The following is a 22,422-nucleotide window of genomic DNA, read 5'->3' on the forward strand; positions in this document are numbered from 1 at the left end:
TAAACGGCTTTACATTATTCTTCCAGGTGAACTCCCTTTTCGTATAACATAATTAAAAGTAAGTTATCCTCATGTTAATAAATAAAGTAAGTAGCTAGATATCACTTAAATGTTATCGTAAAAGTCATGCTATTTAAAACAGTTTAGCTTTGTTTTAACTAGGTTTATTACAAGATTTAAAGGAAATTGATAAAAAGGCAGTTAATAAGCTTTTTCGTACTTAACAACATGGCTTTATTTTAAAGAAATATACTTTGTCTGTATTGTTTCACAGAATTACCACTTCCAGCATACTTAATAAGGGTTGTTTATTAGTACTTAAGTCATATTAAAAGGATTATTATCTAAAAATAAAACAGTCTTAGCTTGGAAGTGCTTAAAATATTTCATTAAAAAAAATATTTGTTTGTTAATTTTATTTCAAATCCAAGTTAATGAAAAAAAGTTTAAATCACCACTTGCTTCTCACATTAAGAAGCTTAAAAACTGATATATTATAAATTCAAACGAAACAAGTAATTTCATGAAATAAAATATGTGTTGAAATAAAATATTTTCTTTTTTTATCGCCTATTTCTTTTTCCTTTGCCTTCGTTATTTTTATTTTTTCCACCACCATGGTTAGGCTGAGGAGTGCTAGTTTTAGAACGAGAATTTTCATTGTTAGAATGTCGATTTGTTTGGACTTTAATTGCTTCTTGCCGCAGCGAAAATTTACTTTTTATCATCTACAAATTTAAACAGATCAATAGGTTAAAAAATAAATAGCAAAATAAACAAGAAGATTTAACATATAGAAAATAGCTTAAAGATAGACATCATAAATTAAAGTTCTTAAAGCTTTTAATGTAAAAATTAATAACATTTTTTTGATGTATTATTTTATCCCCGTACAGAAGTAAAAGAAAGTTTAATTTACAGCCTACGAATATCTATAATAGCTTAACCAACAATTTGAATTAAAAAATTTGAATTAAATTTTATTTAAATTACAAAAAAACCATCATTTTACTTTTAATGCTGCAGCAGTTTCTCCACAATTTAAATGTAAATAAACGGCCAGCACCAAAGCTTGTGGTGGTAGTTGGTTTGATTTAACGCTCGAATAATTACTCGACACCAGGAGGCGCTGTGCTTTCTCGTACTCACTCCGAAGGCAGTGAGCCGTAGCAAGATTAATTGTCATGTACATATGTGCTACTTTAAGGTTAGTAGGATACTGGCAACTAGTTAATTGGTTTGTGACTAAAATTTAAAAAAAAAATTGGCATCATAAATTTTATTTTTAAATAATATTTTATTTTTGATAAATGGTTTTAATTGTAATTTATTAAATATTTAAATTTTTATGAAGAAATTTGGCTTACAGTTATGAGAAACCAATCCTCCATTACTTGTTGCTTGTTTTTGTTCATCTAAAATAAATATTAAAAAAAATAAAAATTAAAAAAAAAATTAAAACTGTATTCATCAATAAAATTTTTTAGTTAATAATATGATAAAGTTAAGGGTAAATAACTGTAAATAATTGATTTTATACCAGTAACTGGAGATTTTTTCCCGTTATCTTCAAACTGAATATTAATATTTTTGATTCGTTCAACTGACAAATGTTGAATTGAATCTGATATTTTATCCAATGACACTAAAGCTTCAGCTGCATACATGTTACCAAGATACCTTAAACAATGAGAAAAATTTGTAACTTTAAGTTGGAATTAATTTGATGTTAAGAATTCGATTAAGGTTCTACGTTATTGAACGTAATATTAATAGACTGAAAGTGACCTGCAAAGTTTCAACACTTTAAAATCGGCACCTAATAAAGATAACTTTTTAAGGTGTCTGTTACATAACAATAACTGATTTGAACCTTGTTACTAATATGATAAACAACACCAATAAATTGTCTGGGAGATAATGCTACAAATTAACTCCAAAAAAAACAATAAAAAACAAACTAAAACACAAAAATTATATAAATTAAGAAAATACTTAAATCAAACACTATATAAATACAATGCAGGTTTCTATTAAAACTCACCTGTGGGCCCCCGATAACTTCGGTAACTCCAACAAAGTTTGAGAATAATGTAAAGCATTTAAATTATCTCCAGTGTGAAGAGCAACAAATGCAGAGTTTGCAAGTACTGAAGCGTATAATTGGGCAAGTGCTGTACCGCATACATGAGACCCGGGTAGACAGGACACTAGAGGGACAAATTTAGTCCCCTCTTCACCCTTGCTTTCGCCCTCACTTTGATTCTCATCAACCTAAAAAATAATTAAAAAATATTAAATTTTTTTTTAAAGAAAATGTAACTGACGAGGCAATAAAAATTTAGCTAAAAGGTTAAGAACATAAAAACAAATGTAAAAAAAGGATTATGGACTTGATTTAGCTTTAAAATAATATAAAAAAAAATGTTACCTCCAGCCCAGGGCCCTGCATTGCTTTCTGAAGTATTGCCAGAGAATTTTTTAGACAAACTGAAGCAAACTCTAAAGTCTGTGCAGGCATAACCGTGGTATTACTTTTCACACCTTTAAAGTAATAACAAAAATCAAAATTAAATTTAAATTATTACACAATTGATTTTTTATTTGCTGAATGAATGTAGTTCATATTAATCTTACCCAATGATTGGGTTATGGAGTTGATTATAACTTTTCTATGTGCCCCATTTCCCAAAATGTTATAAGAATGATTAGACATTTTTTTCTTGTTGTCATCTAAAACAAAACATAGCTGCTTTAAACAAAATTTAAAATAGTAAAAAAATGCTCTAAAATGAGGAAAAAAAAAATTAATTAATTGTGGTAGCTATGCAAAAAAGTGATCTAAATGGTTTATACCAGAAGTTAGTTGTAAAAAAGTATTTTTTTTATATTCAACACCAATTTAAAAGTGGACAAGTTTTACCATTTCCATCATAAGTTGTTTTTTGTTGAATACAACATTCTGCAATTCTTAACCACAACCTCGGATTATTCGGAAACGCTGGAACGGCTGTGATCAGGTGATCAAATGCAACGCTTGGGTGACCAGCAAATAAAAGTTGGATACCACAATTGTATAACAATTCATATCTAAAAAAATTGGGTAATAAATTACATATAATTTTTTTTACATTTATTTACCCCCCTAAAAAGGTCGACTTAACCACTTAAACATGGAATAACATCAGTTACCCTGACCTAGTCTCGAGTTGCCATTGGCAGTTTGGGACATTAAAGATTTTAATTGCCAAATAATTAAACTGATGATTGAGCATTGGCTTAGCAAGAGTTCATCATAGGTGGGCACAGTTAAACGAAAAAGCAACTTCGTTAAATGGTTATTCGTTACACATAACAGTAACTTCGCTAACGTTTTTTCGGTAAATTAAACCAAGTGTAACGGAAGTTATCGTTAAACGTTAACGTTAATATTTAATTAAAACAAACAAAGAAATTACCTTTTTTATAAAAAAGGATTTTAAAAAAATAGTTTTTTTCTTAATCGATGTTTTAACTAGACGAAAATGGTTTAGAAGAAGTTTTTAAAACTGGCTTAGGCCCAATGCCCAAATAACAGTGGCTGGATAGTAATTACTTACATCGTTTAAAAATTGCGACGATTAAACCCGATAAACGGCGATTTTAAACATATATATTCCTTATATTACCATGGATTTACTTGTAAAATATTGAGTTATTGGGCTTAATTTAACGGAAGCACAATTTAACGAAAGTTAACAGGTCCGATAACGATTTTTAAAATTAACTTAAAAGTTAAATTTTAACAAAAAAATTAACTTCGTTATTTAACGTTTAACGCATTAACGATTTGGTGCCCACCTTTGGAGTTCATACAGTTTATACCTTACTCAAAGGCAGTGGAAAACAAACCCAGGACCTCATGTAGCAAGAAAATATATTTTAACTAATTAAGAAAGCTTAAAAAAATTATTTTTTTGTGTGATACCTTTTATTCATATTTAGCACTGCAAGTGGTTTACAATTATTATTAGATTGTTGTTGATGTTTGTTGCCTTGTTGTTGTTTTGTTGCACTTGAAATTGCCGAGTCATTTTCATGGAGTGCTTTTTGAGTGTAGTAAGCTGCTAGGCTGTACTTCTTCATACTAAAGTGAATTACGCCTAAAAATAATTTTAATTTTATTTTCAATGGACATTTTTTTAAATAAAATGTGTTTCTACAATATGACAAATGTATTATCTAATTGAATTGATTTATACAGAACTATCAATAAATATTTGCATCCAAAAATATATATATACAACTAAAAAAAGTACATGTCTTTACTTAAAAAAATCATCAATTTGGTAAGAAATTAATTTACAAATATACACTACATAGAAAATTTTACGAATTTGTACCTAGATTATTGTAGTACATTGTAGTAAGGTTTTCAAGAAAAGAATTAATATTTCCAGTATTGAAAGGTGGTGTGAATGAAGCAAGCAATTTGTAAGCTTTGTGATAGTTGGATCTCTAAAAAATTTGAAAAATTAGTTTTTTAAAACAACACCAAATGCATAAAAATACAATAAACAACTGAATTGTTGTTTAATTTTAATTAATAATATCCTTACTGCTAAGGTTAACTCGCTATTGGGTTTAGGGTGCGATACTCTATGTTTTTGACATTGAGAAAAACTTAATAAAATGGCTATGTGTAAAAAAGTAAAAATGTATTTGTGGTTTTTATAAAAAAAATTAATTTTTATTTTTTTCTTACCACGTATTCAAAATTGCTTTTCAGAAACACAGATGCAACATCAACCATATTATTTTGTTTTGAACTTGAAGTATTTAGTTGGGCGCTTGTGAAAGTTTTTAATTCTCGTTTGCAAGCTTTAACCGACTTCATTTGCAAGAAACAGCGAATTTTGAGGTACTTTAAATAAATTCGAAGCGACTCAGTAGCAAAAGATTTTCCTAAAAAAATAAAACAACATTTTAAATTAAACTAATGTAAATTTGAAATTTATTTAAAAAAAAAATAAAAAAAAAACTGAACAGCAAATAAATGTATTTTTTAGTTATTAAGTTAATTTCTTACCTGTTTCTTCACTTTTTGAGTTGTTTTCATCAAAAAATGTTTTTTCCAAAGTTGTTATAATATTTCCTAAGAAACAATATTTATTTTTAAAACCAAAATTAAAATCACTTATTTAATATTTAAATCAAATTAATTTTATTAATAAATTTATGTCTGATTCTAGGTTAAACAAAAATACCTGCGCGTTTAGAGTTATGAGTCGCCAGAGAAGAGTCAGCAAGAAGTAAAGAAATTTTAATGAAAAATTTTTCGTCCGATGAGTCAATACTTTCATACAATTTCTCCAACACCAATTCAGTTTCACTAAAAATATAAAAAAAATTAAAAATATTGGAATTTTCTTTATAAATTTTTGTAAATATAATATGAAGAACTTGCCTGTATTGGTGGATGTTGTAAAGTAACAGAGCTTGGTTGTAGTAGAAAATCATGTAATGATTCTTCTCACTTAGAACACTTATATCTTCATCTTCTTTATTTGATTGCTGAAGCATTCTCTGAATCTAAAATAAACAAAAATTATGAAAGTATTTAAAAAAATGTTTACTTTAACAAAGGGTCCATTTAAATGTTTAAAAATTTTTTAGTTTAATACAATAAAAAAAATTTTTTTTTAAAGCTAAGATTTGTATTTCAATGCCTTTTTTTATGCAATTTAGCTATGACTTAAAACGTATTTTTATAAAACAGTAGGCACATAAAAAATTATAGTTTTGTTTAAAAATTAAACACTTTATCTTTGTTTACCTTTCCAAAAATTTTTCTAAAATCTGTCACTTTAGTTTTCCCCGATTTACAAAACTCCGCAAGCGCCTTGTTATGCATTAACCTGATGTCGTTGGAATGAGTTTTTTGAAGTTTTTTCAAAATACTTAAGCTTGCATCATATTGGGAAGCATTGAAACAGTTATAAGCATTGCCAGCTACATGCTGTTCATCTTCATTAAATGAACTGGTTGTCTTACTCGTATTGCTTTCAGTGGACATTTTTCAGCGAAAAAGTTTTCGTTATAGGAAGTTTTAAATATTATTTTTTTTAAAACCTAATTTTTTAGACACAAAAAAAATATTTTAAAATAAATATATAAGAATTTGAACAGGTGAACTAGAAGGGCTATTTTGTAGAAAAAAAACAATTTTATGTTTAATATTTTAAAGAGCATTATGGGAAAAAAATGTTTAAGATCACCAAAAGAAATTTAACAAATAAATCCAAATCATTACAATAAATATTCAGTTTTTAGTTTTTATTTTCTGTTGTTGTTCATGAAATTGTTTCATTCTTTTCTCAATAACCGGCCTCATATGTCGGATTAACCCTTGCGCAGGCCAGGCAGCACCGTCACCTAAAGCACAAATCGTGTGACCCTCGACTTGTTTGGAAATCTCCCAGAGTGAGTCTATTTCTTCGGGGTCAGCGTTACCTTTCTGGAAACGAGCCAAAGTATCATTCATCCACGTAACACCTTCTCGGCATGGTGTACATTGGCCGCATGATTCATGCTTGTAAAACTCCATTAGTCGTGCAATTGCTCGAATAACGTCAGTGCTTTTATCCATCACAATCAATGCTGCTGTTCCCAGTCCGCTTTGCACCTCAACCAATGCATCAAAGTCCATAAGGACGTCATCACAGATGCTCTTAGGTAGAAGAGGAGTCGATGAACCTCCAGGGATGACACAGAGTAAGTTGTCCCATCCTCCAGTGACTCCTCCACAATGAATATCAATCAGCTCACGAAGAGGGATGCTCATGGTTTCTTCCACAGTGCAAGGATATTTGACGTGACCAGAGATGTTAAAAAGTTTTGTTCCGGTGTTACGCTCTCGACCAAAACCAGCGAACCATGATGCACCACGTCGGCAAATAATTGGAGCAACTGCAACTGTTTCTACATTAGCAACAGTTGTTGGGCAACCAAAAACACCGACCTCGGCCGGAAATGGGGGCTTTAATCTTGGCTTTCCTTGTTTACCTTCAAGACTTTCAATCAAGGATGTCTCTTCTCCACAAATGTAAGCACCAGCACCACGGTGTACAAATATATCAAAATCATATCCTGAACCACATGCATTTTTGCCGATCAAACCATGGTCGTAGGCCTCTCGGATTGCAACATTTAAATTAGAGGCCTCGTTGTAAAACTCACCTCGAATGTAAATATAAGCTGCTCGAGCACCCATAGCACGTCCAGCAACAAGACAACCTTCCACAAGAGTATGAGGATCATGTCGCATAATTTCACGATCTTTGCAAGTTCCTGGTTCACCTTCATCAGCATTGACCACTAAATATTTTGGTCGACCATCCGGGGGTCTGTTCATAAAGCTCCATTTCATACCAGTAGGAAATCCTGCTCCTCCTCTTCCTCTCAATCCGGACTCTTTTATCTCTTTCAAGATCCATTCGTGTCCTTTCAAGAGGATTTCTTTGGTTTTGTACCACTGTCCTCTCTGTATCGCTCCTTTCAGCTTCCAGTCATGACGACCATATAGGTTGGTAAAAATACGATCTTCATCTTTTAATGGAGCATTGCTGAAATGTTTGTGTGGCTGAACACTGGCAGAAGCTTGTCCCAGTCTTGATGTAATCCCAACTACCTTAGAACTTACTCGTAAAAGAGACATTGAAACAAAACACAAATTACAGCATTTGAAAACAGTAACGCTTTAAGCAAAAACTAATGCTAATAAAAACATACATTTGTAGGTTTAGGGTTTAGATTTTTTTTAATTTTACAGGCAAGATGACAATTTTTGCGCCCAAAACATATTATGGGTTGTACTAAATATGACCGATAAAATTCCTAGTAGAAATGTACAACAATGTGGAAGGTGGGTAGGGCTTATATTTCATTATATTTTACCCTGGCAACCTGATATTTTTAATAAAAAGTTATGGCTCCCCTTCCTTTAATTTACAAGGCTTTTTTTGTATATATCTTTATCCTCAATGTGGGAAAGTCGAATGCGTGACTTAAACATAGAGTAACAACTGTTACTTTGACCCAGTCTCAAATTGCCTTTAGCAGTTTGGAATATTATTCCGCCTTACTCAAGGGCGCTACAGCATGAGAGCAGTGGGAATTAAACCCACGACCTCATAGTGGTGTAGCAAGTGTTCTTACCACCACACCACGCTGCAGGCTTTAAGGGTTTGTTCGAAATTTCACTTATACATTGATTATGCTTAGTTACGAATAATTTTTATTTTTTATTCTGTTAACTTTTAAATGAGTTTCGTTTTTACATTACGCAAATAGTAACATAGTCCTGCTAGTCTCCTAATCAGCTAGTTGAATACTATTTTGATAACACAACTGACAATCGGCAAAAAAACTCACAACAGCATATATTAACCTACACATTTTACTTTAACCTTATTTCGTTAGAATATAGCAACCAACAAAATAAAAGTATATGTTATCATTTAACTAATTAATTTAGGAATGTACAACATTTTACTGCCTAACATTTGGCCGTCTCTGCCAGACAAAATTCATACTTTAATTATAAACAAAAGTTATGATTTATTTGCGACGCCGGGTTTATGACGTTATTATTCATAATATGTACACAAAAATAATTGCATATATTTAAAAAAAAAGTTTAATAATGTTATTAAAAAATAATAATGATTTATTAAAATAATTTTAAATTAAATGTTTTAAAGTGCATTATTTCTTGTCTCAAGGTAGGATTTATTCGGAGTTGTTGATTCTAAAACGATATAAAAACTTCTTGATAATAACAGAAAAAGCAATAGTATTTAATTCCGTATTATATTTACCTAGATTAGTATTTTTCTTTTTTCTTAAACAGAAAGCAAGGAGTTTTCGAATTGAAGAACGAAAATTCTTATCGAAAAAACTATAGATTACAAAATTAATCCACCTAAAAATATATACAATATTTTTTAACTAAACAAAAGATTTAATTTAATAAAAAAACAAAGATATATATATTTACCCGTTCGAATAAGCTAAAAAGAAAACAATAACATGAGACAATCCTCCATTGCCGCAATCAAAAATAGTTGTAAAACCCAAGACATTAATAACCAGAATTGGAACTACAGAAAAAAAACAAGAAAAATGGGTTTATAGACAATTCAATTATTCGATTAATAATTTTTTTATTGTGTGCATACTTGTGGTAACAGTAAAACCGACTTCCATAAGAATGGTAGTCTTTAAAATACTATTTTGTCTTTCATCTATCTTTCTATCTTGATTATGGTGCGTTAGGATTCCAGATTTTCTGACATTTTTCCGGGCAACAATAGCAGCATAAAATGTAATCACCGTCTATAATAACAAAACAAAAATAAACTTTCAATAAATGCTAAATTTAATATAGCCTGTAGTCTAATATTAGTTTATGTCAAAATAACTTGTCGTTAAAAAAAACTAACCATAACAACATAAGGCAGCAACAATAAGAAAGTTATCATTAACACACCCAGAAGTACAGTAATGTGAAATGAGGAATTTTGGTCCAGATTGGGGATTGGATAATACTGCAAAGCGTCATATTTAAATACAAAGTCAAAGTTATCGGGAAACCAGGCTGCAAACGTTAAAATGAGTAAATCGTTTTTAAAAAGTTCAAGTTAAAGTTTAAAGGTACTGCACTACATTACAGAAAATTTAAATACAAACAAAATATTTTTACCTGGTACTGAAGCAGCAACAAAAGAGAATATCCAAATATTAACCAAAGTTAATATAACTGTTTTGAGTCTCATTAACTTATATCTTATAGGCCATTTTACGGCCACCAAACGTTGCACACTTAAATATAGAAGATGGTAAATGGAAGATGTAAAAATTGCAATGAAGTTAATTGCTCCAAATATAGTAAATGAAGAGTTTTTTGCTTTAAAAAAGTAATCAACCAAATCTCTAGATGTAGCATGAATCATTAAAGGCCAGCTTTTTAATACGATAACAAGCAAGTCAAAGCCTAAAAAGATTATAAATTAATAAAGAGTCACATTGAACAGGTAGTTATATTTAGTTAAGCAATCAATCTTATATTACCTATTTTTAAATCAGCTATTGCGAGCGAAACTTTTACGTAGTCCAACTTTGTTCTGTTCTCCTTTTTTGATACAAACACAGATAATATGACTAATGCATTTCCCGACATTATTATCAGGCTCATTATGATTGCAATAGCCATTTGTACTTGGATACTTACAAAACTTTAAAAAACATAAAAATTAATAATTTGGGTAAAAAAGTATAAGTATTTTGACGGATGAAAATATAAATTTGAACATTTTTAAAACATCTTAGATTTAATGAACTTAAATTTAATCATACATTTTTATTTAAAATGTACTTACTTGCAATCTGAACAGGTTTTTAATGTTTTATTTTCACATTTTTCGTAGTAATCAGAACTACAAGATATTGGATAAGAACAAATTTCCGTACTTATATTTGTAAAATTTTCATATGCCATTATCTAACACTTAAATGATAATGTTTAATCTACATACAAAATTTAAATCTAGAATAAAATCAAGTCAAAATTTATGTTAAATTATTTTAAGTCTACACCCTTTTTTATGGCAGCTAAAATACCTTTATTCGTCTGTGAATATGTTGGTTTCCTAAAAAAACTGGCTTATTATTAAATATGTTATTAACTTATTAATTCCTTGTTTTCAACTATCTAAAACTTAGACTTTTTGTCGTTTAAACCTTTTGACTCAAAACACGACCATAGAATTTTCGTTATAGCGTATTAAGAGTTTATTCTAAGACCAGTTGTGTTAACCGAGTTGCCATTCCTAAAACTATCGTTTTTCGGAACGCTACCTCAAGCAGCCGGCGGCGTTTACGGTGAATCAATTTGAAATACGTAATCTACGCTAATTTTACGTATTTAAATAACAAAATTGTTAATACAAAATTTTAAATTAATTTTTTAATTTCATGAGAAGGAAACTACTATTTTTTTTAAAGTTTTTAAAATATTAAAGAATTTCAAACATTCTTTATTTCAGAATTAATTTTCAATAACCATCACATCAAAATGACCCTGTTGCTGAAGGACTGACTTATTTAAAATGTTTAGTTTCAAAACAGCTAGCTCCATTTTAACATATTAATTATTTAACAAAAAAACATTTGTTACAATTTATGAGCAACAACTGTCTGAACTAAAGCGGAAATAGACCTTATATATATAGTACAATAACGATCTGCCCCTACAAATGACAAATTGATTTTTAATTAATTTCATAAACATACCAAATACAGTGACAGCATATTAGAAAACGTTTCTGAATTGTTGCAAAATATATATTATTTAATGTATGAAATTTTTTATAAACAACAATAATAAACAAGTAAAATATATATTATGCATTAGTAATATAATTAAGCCTTATAGTTTTATATTTACTAACTGGATTAAATTAAATTTTGCATTCTTTGTTGCAAAAACTTTAAAGTCTTCCATAAACATAACAACTATTTTTTATATTATTTAATCAAATTAATAACAAATATCGAAAAAATCACTAAAACATGACATGATTATTTTACAAGAATAACAATATTTTAAACGCGATTTTAAAATAAAACTTAAAATTATGGATTTTTTTTTGCAAACATTATAACTCTTTTGCCAAAATTTAAAGACATTAAGCAGTTGTTAAGACGTATACCCTTCTTATTTTTTTTTGTTAAAAATACAGTCATTGGAATTATGATGGCGGGTAAGTGTATAGTTTTCTGTACTATAGATTATGCAATTCTAACTGTGGTATATTTTTTACGCAATTCTAACTTTGGTTATTTAAAAAAAAAATAATTTAATAAAATATTATAAATTTAAATATATTAGAGTGCATTGTTTCTTGTTTCCAGGTATGAAATATTCGGAGTTGTTGTTGAATCTGAAAAAAAATATAAAACATTTTCATTGTAACATGAAAAGAAATGGTATTTAATTTCGTATTAGGTACCTAAATTAGTACTTTTATTTTCTCTCGAACAGCAAGCAAAGAGATTCCGAACTGAAACACGAAAGTTCTTATCGAAAAAACTATAGATTACAAAATTAATCCACCTGAAAATATAAACAACATTTTTTACTAAAAAAAAGGTTCATCTTAAAAAAAACAAGCATATATATGTTAATATATTCACCCGTTTGAATAAGCTAAAAAGAAAACAATAACATGAGACATTGGTCCCTTGTCGCACTTGAAAGAAGAAGTAAAACCCAAGCCAGTAATAACTATAATTGGAACTGCAGAAAAAAAACAAGAAAAAGAGGTTTATAGGCAATTTAATTATTTGATTAATGATTTTGTACTGTTTGCAAACCTGTAGTAACAGTAAAGCCTATTTCCATAAGTATGGTAGCTTTTAAAATAGTATTTTGTTTCTCATTATTCTTTTTATGGTGATTACGATGCGTTAACATCTTGGATTTCTGGACATTTTTCCGGGCAACAATAGCGGCATAAAAAGTAATCACTGTCTATGATAATAAAAAAGCTTATTATTATGGCCAAAATTTTTATAGCCTAGGCTATAGTCCCGTATTACATTGTTAGAAAATAATTGAACAAACTTACCATAACAGTATAAGGCAGTAACACTAAGAATATTATCATTAACGCACCCAGAAGTACAGTAATGTGGAATGAAGAATTCGGATCTAGTTTAGGACTTGGATAAAATTGCGAAGCATCATATTTAAATACAAAGTCAAAGTTATCGGGAAACCAGGCTGCAAAAGTAAAATAAGGTAACTAGTATTTAAAAATTGTTAGCTAAAGTTTTAAGTGCTGAAACAATATTATAGAAAGTTCGGAAAATACCTGTGATATTTTTTTAAATAAAAATTAAATATACCTGGTACTGATGCAGCAACAAAAGAGAATATCCAAATATTAACTAAAGTTAATATAACTGTTTTTAGTCTCATTAACTTATATCTTATAGGCCATTTTACGGCCACCAAACGTTGCACACTTAAATATAAAAGATGGTAAATGGAAGATGTAAAAATTGCAATGAAGTTAGTTGCTCCAAATATAGAAAACGTTGAGTTTTTGGTTTCAAAGAAGTGAACAACTAAATCTCCAGATGTAGAACTAATCATATAAGGCCAACTTGTTAATACGATAACAAGCAAGTCAAAGCCTAAAAGATCATAAATTTTTAAACAGTCACATTCGTCAAGTGGTTATATTAAGTTCAGAGACCAATATTATGTTACCTATTATTAAATCAGCTATTGCAAGCGAAACCTTTACGTAATCCAACTTTGTTCTGTTTTCCTTTTTTGACACGATCACAGATAGTATTACTAATGCATTTCCCAACACTATTATCAGACTTATTATGATTGTAATAGCCGTATGTACTTGAATTCTTATAAAACTTAAAAAAAGCATAAATATTATGATTAGTGTGGAAATATAGAACTATTTAGACATGAAAAAAAATTTAGACCTATTATATATATCTTTAATTTAAATAACTTAAATTTAAACACCAGTTTTTAATTAAAATGTACTTACTTGCAGTCTGAACAGGTTCTTACTGTTTCGTTTTCACATTTCTCGTAGTAATCCGAACTGCAAGATATTGGATAAGAACAGATCTCCAAACTTATATTTGTAAAATTCTCATATGCCATCTTTTAACATTTAAATTCTAATGTTTAATCTTTATACAAAACTTAAACCTAGGATTAAAAAAATTAAAACATTTGTTAAATCTATTTATTCTTACGTACTTTTTTCAGGCTAATAAAATCCTTTTATTTGTCTGTAAAAAAATTGTTTTACCTAAGATAAATGGCTGGTTATTATACATGTAATTAATTTTTATTTTCACAAACGAAAATTTAGACCCTTCGTTGTTTCAACATTTTGACTCAACACACGATCTTAAAATTTCTTCTTTGGCGTATTACAAAGGTTTATTTATCCTAGGACCAGTTATGTTAAACCGAGTTGCCATTATTAAAACTATCGTCTTTCGGGTCGCAACCTCAAGCAGCCGGCGGCCTTTATGATGTAATCTACGCTAGAACGTATTTAAATAACAAAATTGTAAACACAAATTTTTTAAATAAATTTTCAATTTTACTGAAAGACTGACTTAGTTAAAATGTTTAGTTTCAAAACAGTTAACTCCATTTTTACATATTAATTATTTAACGAAAAAACATTTGTTACGATATATGAGCAACAACTGACTAAACTAAAGCGGAAATAGACCTAATGTATATTATAATATTATTCTGATTCTATGAATGACAAATTGATTAATTTATCATACCAATCAATGTGACAAAAAAACAACAATTTCTAAATTGTCACAAATTTTTTTTTAATGTATGAATATTCTTTAAACTTTATATAAAACGAGTAAATATATATCAATTATACATTATCTGTAGTTAACCTTTAATAAGTAAAATATATAAAAAACTTTTTAATTAAAAACATTTCTTTTTTATAGTATTTAATTACCCTAAAATACAAATATCGGGAAAATCACTAAAACATGACGTCATAATTTTAAAGGATACTAATACCTAAAACGCGATTTTAATATAAAACTAAAAATTATAGAACTTTTTTTCCAAGCATTATAACTCTGTATGTTGCCAAAATTTAAGGAAATTAAGCTATTGTTTGGGACTTATATCCTTCTCAAATATAAAAAAGTATTTAAAAATACAGTCATCGGGTATAGGTGTATGGTTTTCTATTCTATAGATTACGCAATTCTAACTTTGGCATAAAAAAGGAAGTTCTTCAAATAACAGGTAATAAGAATGTCTACAACGTTGTAGGAAATGTCATTTAAATCTGCTATTTCAGCCTTCTTGTAAATATAAGAAATACATTAAGAAAATAGTAAATTTTATTTTTAAAGTGTCAGCAAATTCAAAATAGGATAAAATTATTTTTTCATGTACTTATGTAATAAAATAAATTATCTTAAATTGTAATTTAACTACAGAAACATTTATTTAATTTACTAATTTAAAAAAATAATCAGTTTGATTTAAAGATGAATTCAACTATAGAATATATTACAAACGTTAATCAGGCTGATGTCCGTGCAGTAAACCCGGATTCCCTACTGTACAGGTGGCTGTCTGGTGTTTTACTTGTCATCAGCACATACCTAGTGCTAGTATTGGTTTATTATGAAATAGCAAATAAAAAAAAGCCAACAGAAGGCAAACTACTACGTTTAATGTACATGCTGGCAGCAGTGACAAACTTGATACATGGAATATGGCTTCAATTTATGGAAACTTATGCTTGGCTTGATCCAATCTCTTGTAGAGTTTTCATGGTCGGTAAATCAACCTTGGTCAATTTGGTTATAACTTGGACTTACTTATTTCTATGGGTGCGACTATATTATTTCTATACAAATTCGCCAAGTCTGTTCACGAAATCGGTGAAGGTTGCCATTTGGATCATATTCTGTTTTTTAATGATCAACCCATTTGTGATGTTTGGTTTGCAGTTTTTTGTGCGAATTTATGATATAGTAAATAAAGAATGTGTAGTGTTAAGCGTACCTGAATGGGATTTGGCACCAATGATAGCAGTTATGTTTAGCTACGTTTTGATACAGGTAAAACTTAAAAATGAAATACCTATTTTGTTATGTAGTGTCATAAACTGATAAACAAACTTAACTTATAATGTTGGTTTCTAAAGATTTTATGTAACTTTTTTGGACCTAAACTATAAATTACTTTTACCATAAACTTTCTATATTAAACCTATTTTTAAGCTTCTGCTGTTGTACATGTACATAAAGCCCATTATCAATCAGCACAACTGGACAAACGTGCATCAGCACGAAATGGAACCAAATCGCCGAGGATCTGTATTTAGCTACATTATTGCTAAACGGAGGGCTTCCAAAGCCGCACAACGAACTGATTCACTGGCTTCCAACATTTCAACCACAACTGCAGTATGTGCGTTTAATGAAAGCCTTCACAAAAAGAGGCCTAGCAATATCTCGGCGTCTTTCAAACAAAGAATCAAACTGTGGCTTGTTTTAGGCTGCATTTGTGTTGTTTCTGACATTATGACAGCCGGTACACTGACTGTTTTTCTACTAGTAGTTACCCCGTCGACCATAGCCTTGCCCATGTTTCTTATACATGATGTAAGTAATATTTGCAATGTTGTTTGTATGGTTTGCTGTTATTCTCAACGTACCCAAATGCTATTTCCCTTTATTCAATTATGTAAAAAATTGTAAGGCAAAATCCCTAGGTTTGTTTTACGGTTTAGCTATTGCACTTCTTGATACATTAATATTAAAATTTAGTTATAGCATAAACTTTTTTTGCTTGCATAAATTGACTGCTATTTATTATTTACTCGTACATTATAATTTATTTTTTATTGCGTTTATAAATAAATTTAGTACTGCGCTTTGATTGACTTTTCAATTAAAAATTAGAAAATTACTTAAGTGTTTGTAGGAATAAGAAATTTTATATCTTTCCAATGGGTTTACTATCTTTCACGTTTAAAAAACTTAGATAGTTAGCCACGTAACTACCAAGAGCTAATCTACCATCGCTCAGTTCAGTAGCCTGAGTTAATCCATAAGTTAACTCTCCGTTCACGTCGTACAAAGATTGCAATATTTCACCGTTCTCGTTCATTTCAAACACAGCATTAGATTCCCTTTTGATAGATCTAAAATGAAAATAAATAGTTGAACCTTACTTAATAGCCCTTGTAGGTGTATTTTAATATAATGAATAGAGTTAACTTATTATTTTACTTCATCAATTGCTCAGATGAAAAAAGACCAAGTAAGGATTGTCGAAACATTGGATTTCTGTCCATAAACTCATTCATGCCAGTCATTAACACTGAACAAGCGACCCACAATGTTCCTTTACTACTTGCTCGAATGTTGTCGATAAAAGCTTGAATAAAAAATATAGAAAATTGCTCACAAAATAGTCAAGTTTTACTTTTTTTGTCTTTTTATTGTAAATCAATCCAAGTTATTCAAAAAATGGCCCTTTTCAGTGAGTTAACAGATGTTTAAAAAGTAATTTTATGTTGAAAGACTTATAAAATGCCTATGAGACAACAATAAACATATGTTTAATGAGAACGTTTCTAAAATACCTGGAAATTTTACTACTTTAATAGTCTCCCAAGTTTTGATATCAATTATTCGAAGACGTGATCGGGTTGTTTCAGCAATTATAATCTTTGATTCATCTTCGTTTAACTGAATACCATTTCCAAAACATAAGCCAGACAAAACAAGTTTTAATTTTTTTGTTGGGATATCGTATTGAAACACACGAGAATCACATAAACCTAGAAATAAAGGTTAAGTGTTAAAGTAAAAAAATATATATGAAAAAAAGAATTTAAGTATTGTTACTTTACATTTTAGCTGTTACATCTTTTAACCAAAATTTACAAATGTCTAATAAACTTGCACATTTCTGGCCCTTTTTATCTATTATTCAAACACTTACAAAAGAAATTCTTTTTAATGCATTTAACCCATTTCATAAATTGTATTTTATAAAGCTAACCTCGCATAGAAATAGCCATTACATCGCTCAATGTATGTTCGGACGATACGTCGGTAAAATAAATTCGTTTTCCGTCTTTGCTAATTGTAAGGTCGTCAGGGAAAGCCATGGGTGGTGAAACATCATTAGGAGGAATCAGCATTTTAACTTTGTTAGTTTTAGTATCAACTGTGTATATACCGTAAAATGCATCGGCTACGTATAACAGATTCCCAACTAACCGCATTCCTATACAAGATATTGCAAATTAAGTCTTAAACTAAATTCATCTTATATAACAAAATCGATACTTGTGTAAATCAATATACCTAAAGGCCTTCCACGGTCTTTATTTTTATTTAGGCAGGTAGCGCCTTCAATAAATCCAGAAGTAATGTTAACTGCCTGTCCAGCACCGATTATGCCGTCGCTTGATGGGGCTATTTTCACAATATTTCCAGTCGTCAGACCAGCGTACAAATTTCCAAATTCATCTTCAACTATACTCTCAGGTGCAGGCAAAAAGATTCTGTTTTGTTAAAAGTAACATTGTATATGACTTAATAGTTTTTTGATCTAGTTATTAATTTTGTTATATTTACCATAATTGCTTTAATAACTTTTACGCAATAAAATAAATAGTGGATAACTAAACGCCATTACAACATTTTAAAGTACTCTATGGATCCTTACTATAGGTGTATGTATAACAAGGCAAATTCTTTACCAAAACTTACTTAGTGCCTTTTGTTAGCCGATTATTTTCTTTTAGAACACCAGCTCGCTCTACCATAGTTACAATATCCTCCTCTTTAAATGAATGAATGCTGTAAGGTGATCTAATACAGCCGTACACACAGAAGCAAATAAGTACTGCTGCAAAACATAAACCATAAAACAAAATGGATTTTAGAATTGAAATAAATCCACCCCCAGTTTCTGTTTGGTTTGTAGGATGTTTTGGGTTATTCTGATTGTTAATTTGCTTTTTTCGTTGACGAACAGTAGTTTTGCCAGTCATTTTACTTGTTTTCTCTGTAAATCTTTATTGCTAAATAATAAAAATTGTTGATGTTAGGTCTAGCTGTTAGACAATTCATTCTAACATTATACAAAAACTAATAAAGCCTTTTGCGGTACTCTAAAGTTTAAAAACTACACAACAAAAACTTGACTCCCACTCAACTTTTTTGCTTATATCATGCTATGTTCTGTTAAAAACCACCGCAAAAACAACGTGTCGGTAAGTTAATATTTACCTTTAATGCCGGGCAAATAAAACCGCCGACTGGCAAATTATTAAAGCGTTCTAAATGTTAGCGAAAGGCCGCAGGACTAAATATAAATGTTTACATAAAATGTCAAAAGTTTGTTGTACAGCGAGTGATCTATAGTATTGAAGACATTAGTGATTTAAAAAAACATTTATTTTTATTGCATAAAAAAGACACACTATTTATTTCTGCAAAAAATTATCAAAACTCATTTCTGTTAAAAATTTAACAATATTATTTGATGGCCTTATGACAAGCAGTTGGTGTTGCTAAAATTTATATTTAAATAAGAATGAATTGTATAAAATTACACACCTTAAACTAAAATGTTTGCAACCTTGAAGGTATGAAATAGCATGGCAATACTTTTCTGAGGTGCAAGTTTTGTTTAAGTTTACAAAAAAAGCATAAAATTACTAGTATTACACTGTAACTTATACATTAAAAGTATTATTTAAAGCCCAACGTGGATATTTATAAAATACATTAAACTCTTAACCTACAATACCTATCTTTACGCCTATGTTTAGTACGCTTGAGAGACTTCACATAACTTGTATTGACATGACAAAGTATCGGGTAACAACACAGGCTATAACACATACAGAAATGTTAAATATTAACAATTAGACGTGCTAATGTGATCGTAAAGCTAAGCCTGCAAATGTTAAAAAGCAAAAAAAATTAGAGTCTTCAAATTAATATAAATATAAGCCTATATCAAAATTTGGAAAGATTGTTTTTAGATTCTTTAACGGTCTGCACTGTAGTAAAAAATGACTGTTAAAACTACTACTCGTCAAAGAAAAAAGAAATCCACCAACAATACTGAACCAAAACAGTCCACAAACAAAGTTGAGACCAAAAATGGCATAATTCCTATTTTAAAATCAATTTTCTTTTATGTATTGTGTTTTGTGGCCATCTTGCTTACTGTATTCATATACGGTTGTGTCACATCACCAGTTAAGGCAGTCTCGTTTAAAGAAGAAGACATGATATTAATGGTCGAAAAAACTGGTATTTTGAGAGAAAATAAACGGCTCACCAAAGGCACAAAGTATCTATATTCAAATATTTTATTACGCTTAAGTTTTTGTTTAACATATTTGTTAATAAGTTTTAATAAGTTACCAAAGAATGATATAAAAATGGCATTATGGGAATATCACAAGGCACAATACACGCATTATTACGTCATTATAAAAAGGTTATGTGCTAACAACGTACTTTCAATTACGCAGAATTTTCCATCCTGAGCCTGAAAGTATAGCAGAGGACGAATCAGGAAACTTGTACACTGGTCTCAAGAACGGAAATATTGTAAAAATTGCCCCTTCACGCGACGGTGTAATTGGTGCAGGGCCAGCAGTTATTTTAACTTCTGGAGTAATAGAGGGGGTTACATGCTTAAATGATAAAGAAAATCGTGGAAGACCTTTAGGTAAAGTAGACCTTATAGATAAAGATATATAGATAAAGGTGTAATATAGATAAAGAGGTTTTTAAAATTGTATGAAATAACTCCGGTAGTTTGGTATGTGTTGGCAGCGAACTACGAGCGAAAGGTTTCGGGTTCGAGCCTCTTCAATGCCACACTGTTTGCCTGTAGATTCAGGGTTTACAGATAGCTTAACCACGCCCCAACTGCGCACCCTTTTCAAATAAATATACTAAAAAAAGTAATACAGACAACTTTACATTAAATTAATAAAAATAAAGTTACTGTTGTTATTTTAGGTTTGCGAATTCATGGAAATCAATTATACGTTGCCGATTCTTTATATGGTATATACAAAGTCGATCTCAAAACCAAGAAAGTGAAAATCCTGGTTTCGTCTAAAGATGCCAGCCCTCCAATTTCTTTTCCTAATGACCTGACAGTTAGCAAAGACGGAAAAGTGATTTATTTTACTGACGTTTCAATCAAATACGGGTTTATGTCTGGAATATTAAATCTAATGACAGGTAAGATTTAAATTTCATAAACTTTGTTTTAAGAAACAGGGCGTTTCCGTTTATAAGATTTGTAAATACAGCTATAAAATACAGTCATTCAGAATACAATATGTGCTTGATATATAATAAAGCAGTATCTGTAATTTTTTTTTAAATGAATATTTTCAATTTTTTAGGTTTATGTGATTCCCGTGTATTTAAATACGATATTGCGACAAAGAAGGTGACAGCAGTTTTGTTTGGTCTTTGTACTGCAAATGGAATACAATTATCTGAAGACGAATCAAAGTTATTAGTGGCAGAAGTTTCTCGATCAAGAGTAAAAATATACGACACTAAGACATGGAAAATAACAAAAATCGTAAATTTTCCAGGTAAAATAGAGACTAAACAATAAAAAAAATATTTTTTTCAATCTAGCAGTAGGCAGAGAGAAACATCTTTGTAATATTATGTAAAAAATATATTTGCAATTTTTTTACAAAATTTAATTTTGCGCACCACAAACGGTAGTTTAAAAAGTAGACTTCATCAAGCTTGAGCGAAAATTAGTAAGTAGATCCTTCTAAGGTCATAATGGGCATGATGATGGGCCGATCGCACTTTTTTGTGTGCGAAATGTGTCAACCCAACCTCTTGTTACGCATATGGCACACAGCACCGTCTGACCCTTTTTAGTTTCAATTGTTATGTAAAAAAGTACAAAAAAATTAAGATATGAAAATTTCTTTATAATTTGTGCAGTTAAAAAGTATTTATCACAGGTTTAAATGTTTTAAACTACTGGAACCACACATTTTTGATAACCCTGCCAGTAACAGCCAACCAATTAGCAAATAACTTTATGGTGCTTTAATTAAGAATTTAATATTTTTCACGCTTACTTTTTAGCATTGCCGGATAATATTCGAAAAAACAGCAAGGGAACATACTGGGTCGCTACTTCAGTCTATTTAAGTAAAATGAACATGTTTTTGGACAGAAATCCGATGGTTCGGCAAGCAATTGCAGGACTATTCTCTGACTATACGATACTCAAGTAAGCAAATACCCTAATACCATTTTAATTTATCTGCTACATAAAAATTAACTTATTAAATACTAGGCCTAAACATAACACCATTTTTTTATTATTTCAGCTCTGTAAAACGAGAAGCAAACGCTTTATTTGAAATAGACGACGATGGCGAGATATTACAATCTTTATACGACCCTGACGGAGATCTGACTTTTGGCCTATCTCAAGCTACCGAGCTTAGCGACGGTAGATTAGCTTTAGGTAGCTACACTGCTAATTTTATGAGTTTTTTAAATTTAGAAGACAGTAAACCTATTGGTAGAAAAAATCACTAGCATGGGTAGATTTGTTAAGATATTTAATGATTTGTTCGTTCTTTTCTTGATGTTTTAATTCCATTTTCTTCATAATTACGCAAAATATGCAATAAATAAATTTCGTTCAAGTGTCGTGTAGTGGGTACGAGTAGGCTTTAAGGCCGCACTTGAACAACATTTTACAAAATCAGAGACTTGAATAAGTTATCTTAATCT

The 22,422-nt window shown here is 29.7% G+C and overlaps 7 protein-coding genes across 7 annotated transcripts; 2 read left to right on the plus strand and 5 right to left on the minus strand.

Moving 5' to 3' along the window:
• Window positions 1-311: 311 nt before the first annotated feature.
• Window positions 312-6,107, minus strand: LOC145752003 (CCR4-NOT transcription complex subunit 10-like). Its single transcript, XM_082568184.1, has 15 exons — window positions 5,816-6,107; window positions 5,447-5,571; window positions 5,247-5,371; window positions 5,069-5,134; window positions 4,745-4,944; window positions 4,383-4,497; window positions 3,968-4,142; window positions 2,924-3,090; window positions 2,638-2,733; window positions 2,432-2,544; window positions 2,045-2,274; window positions 1,541-1,680; window positions 1,368-1,415; window positions 1,013-1,245; window positions 312-728 (listed from the first exon to the last, which is right to left on the minus strand). Exons 1-15 carry the CDS (start codon window positions 6,053-6,055, stop codon window positions 564-566), a joined length of 2,238 nt encoding a protein of 745 aa, XP_082424310.1. The 5' UTR covers window positions 6,056-6,107; the 3' UTR covers window positions 312-563.
• Window positions 6,108-6,111: 4 nt separating this feature from the next.
• On the minus strand, window positions 6,112-7,774 carry LOC145752004 (NADH dehydrogenase [ubiquinone] flavoprotein 1, mitochondrial-like). The gene has a single exon (XM_082568185.1). The coding sequence runs from the start codon at window positions 7,694-7,696 to the stop codon at window positions 6,302-6,304; it is 1,395 nt and encodes a 464-aa protein (XP_082424311.1). The 5' UTR covers window positions 7,697-7,774; the 3' UTR covers window positions 6,112-6,301.
• Window positions 7,775-9,680: 1,906 nt separating this feature from the next.
• On the minus strand, window positions 9,681-10,537 carry LOC145753328 (uncharacterized). The gene is made up of 4 exons (XM_082569737.1): window positions 10,419-10,537; window positions 10,111-10,274; window positions 9,843-10,033; window positions 9,681-9,701 (listed from the first exon to the last, which is right to left on the minus strand). The coding sequence occupies exons 1-4, from the start codon at window positions 10,535-10,537 to the stop codon at window positions 9,681-9,683; spliced, it is 495 nt and encodes a 164-aa protein (XP_082425863.1).
• A 1,388-nt stretch (window positions 10,538-11,925) lies between these two features.
• LOC145753329 (dopamine D2-like receptor) lies at window positions 11,926-13,761 on the minus strand. Its single transcript, XM_082569738.1, has 6 exons — window positions 13,620-13,761; window positions 13,316-13,479; window positions 12,949-13,239; window positions 12,669-12,823; window positions 12,415-12,571; window positions 11,926-11,981 (listed from the first exon to the last, which is right to left on the minus strand). The coding sequence occupies exons 1-6, from the start codon at window positions 13,736-13,738 to the stop codon at window positions 11,926-11,928; spliced, it is 942 nt and encodes a 313-aa protein (XP_082425864.1). The 5' UTR covers window positions 13,739-13,761.
• Window positions 13,762-15,086: 1,325 nt separating this feature from the next.
• Window positions 15,087-16,347, plus strand: LOC145753330 (uncharacterized). Its single transcript, XM_082569739.1, has 2 exons — window positions 15,087-15,705; window positions 15,868-16,347. Exons 1-2 carry the CDS (start codon window positions 15,127-15,129, stop codon window positions 16,345-16,347), a joined length of 1,059 nt encoding a protein of 352 aa, XP_082425865.1. The 5' UTR covers window positions 15,087-15,126.
• A 238-nt stretch (window positions 16,348-16,585) lies between these two features.
• On the minus strand, window positions 16,586-18,659 carry LOC145753331 (adipocyte plasma membrane-associated protein-like). The gene is made up of 6 exons (XM_082569741.1): window positions 18,376-18,659; window positions 17,968-18,167; window positions 17,660-17,887; window positions 17,238-17,435; window positions 16,882-17,029; window positions 16,586-16,793 (listed from the first exon to the last, which is right to left on the minus strand). The coding sequence occupies exons 1-6, from the start codon at window positions 18,657-18,659 to the stop codon at window positions 16,586-16,588; spliced, it is 1,266 nt and encodes a 421-aa protein (XP_082425867.1).
• Window positions 18,660-19,688: 1,029 nt separating this feature from the next.
• On the plus strand, window positions 19,689-22,224 carry LOC145753332 (adipocyte plasma membrane-associated protein-like). Its single transcript, XM_082569742.1, has 6 exons — window positions 19,689-19,972; window positions 20,157-20,356; window positions 20,653-20,880; window positions 21,048-21,245; window positions 21,763-21,910; window positions 22,011-22,224. The coding sequence occupies exons 1-6, from the start codon at window positions 19,689-19,691 to the stop codon at window positions 22,222-22,224; spliced, it is 1,272 nt and encodes a 423-aa protein (XP_082425868.1).
• The last annotated feature ends 198 nt before the right edge of the window (window positions 22,225-22,422 follow it).

The sequence above is a fragment of the Corella eumyota genome, chromosome 5, assembly GCF_963082875.1.
Source record: "Corella eumyota chromosome 5, kaCorEumy4.1, whole genome shotgun sequence".
Taxonomy (NCBI): Eukaryota; Metazoa; Chordata; class Ascidiacea; order Phlebobranchia; family Corellidae; genus Corella; species Corella eumyota.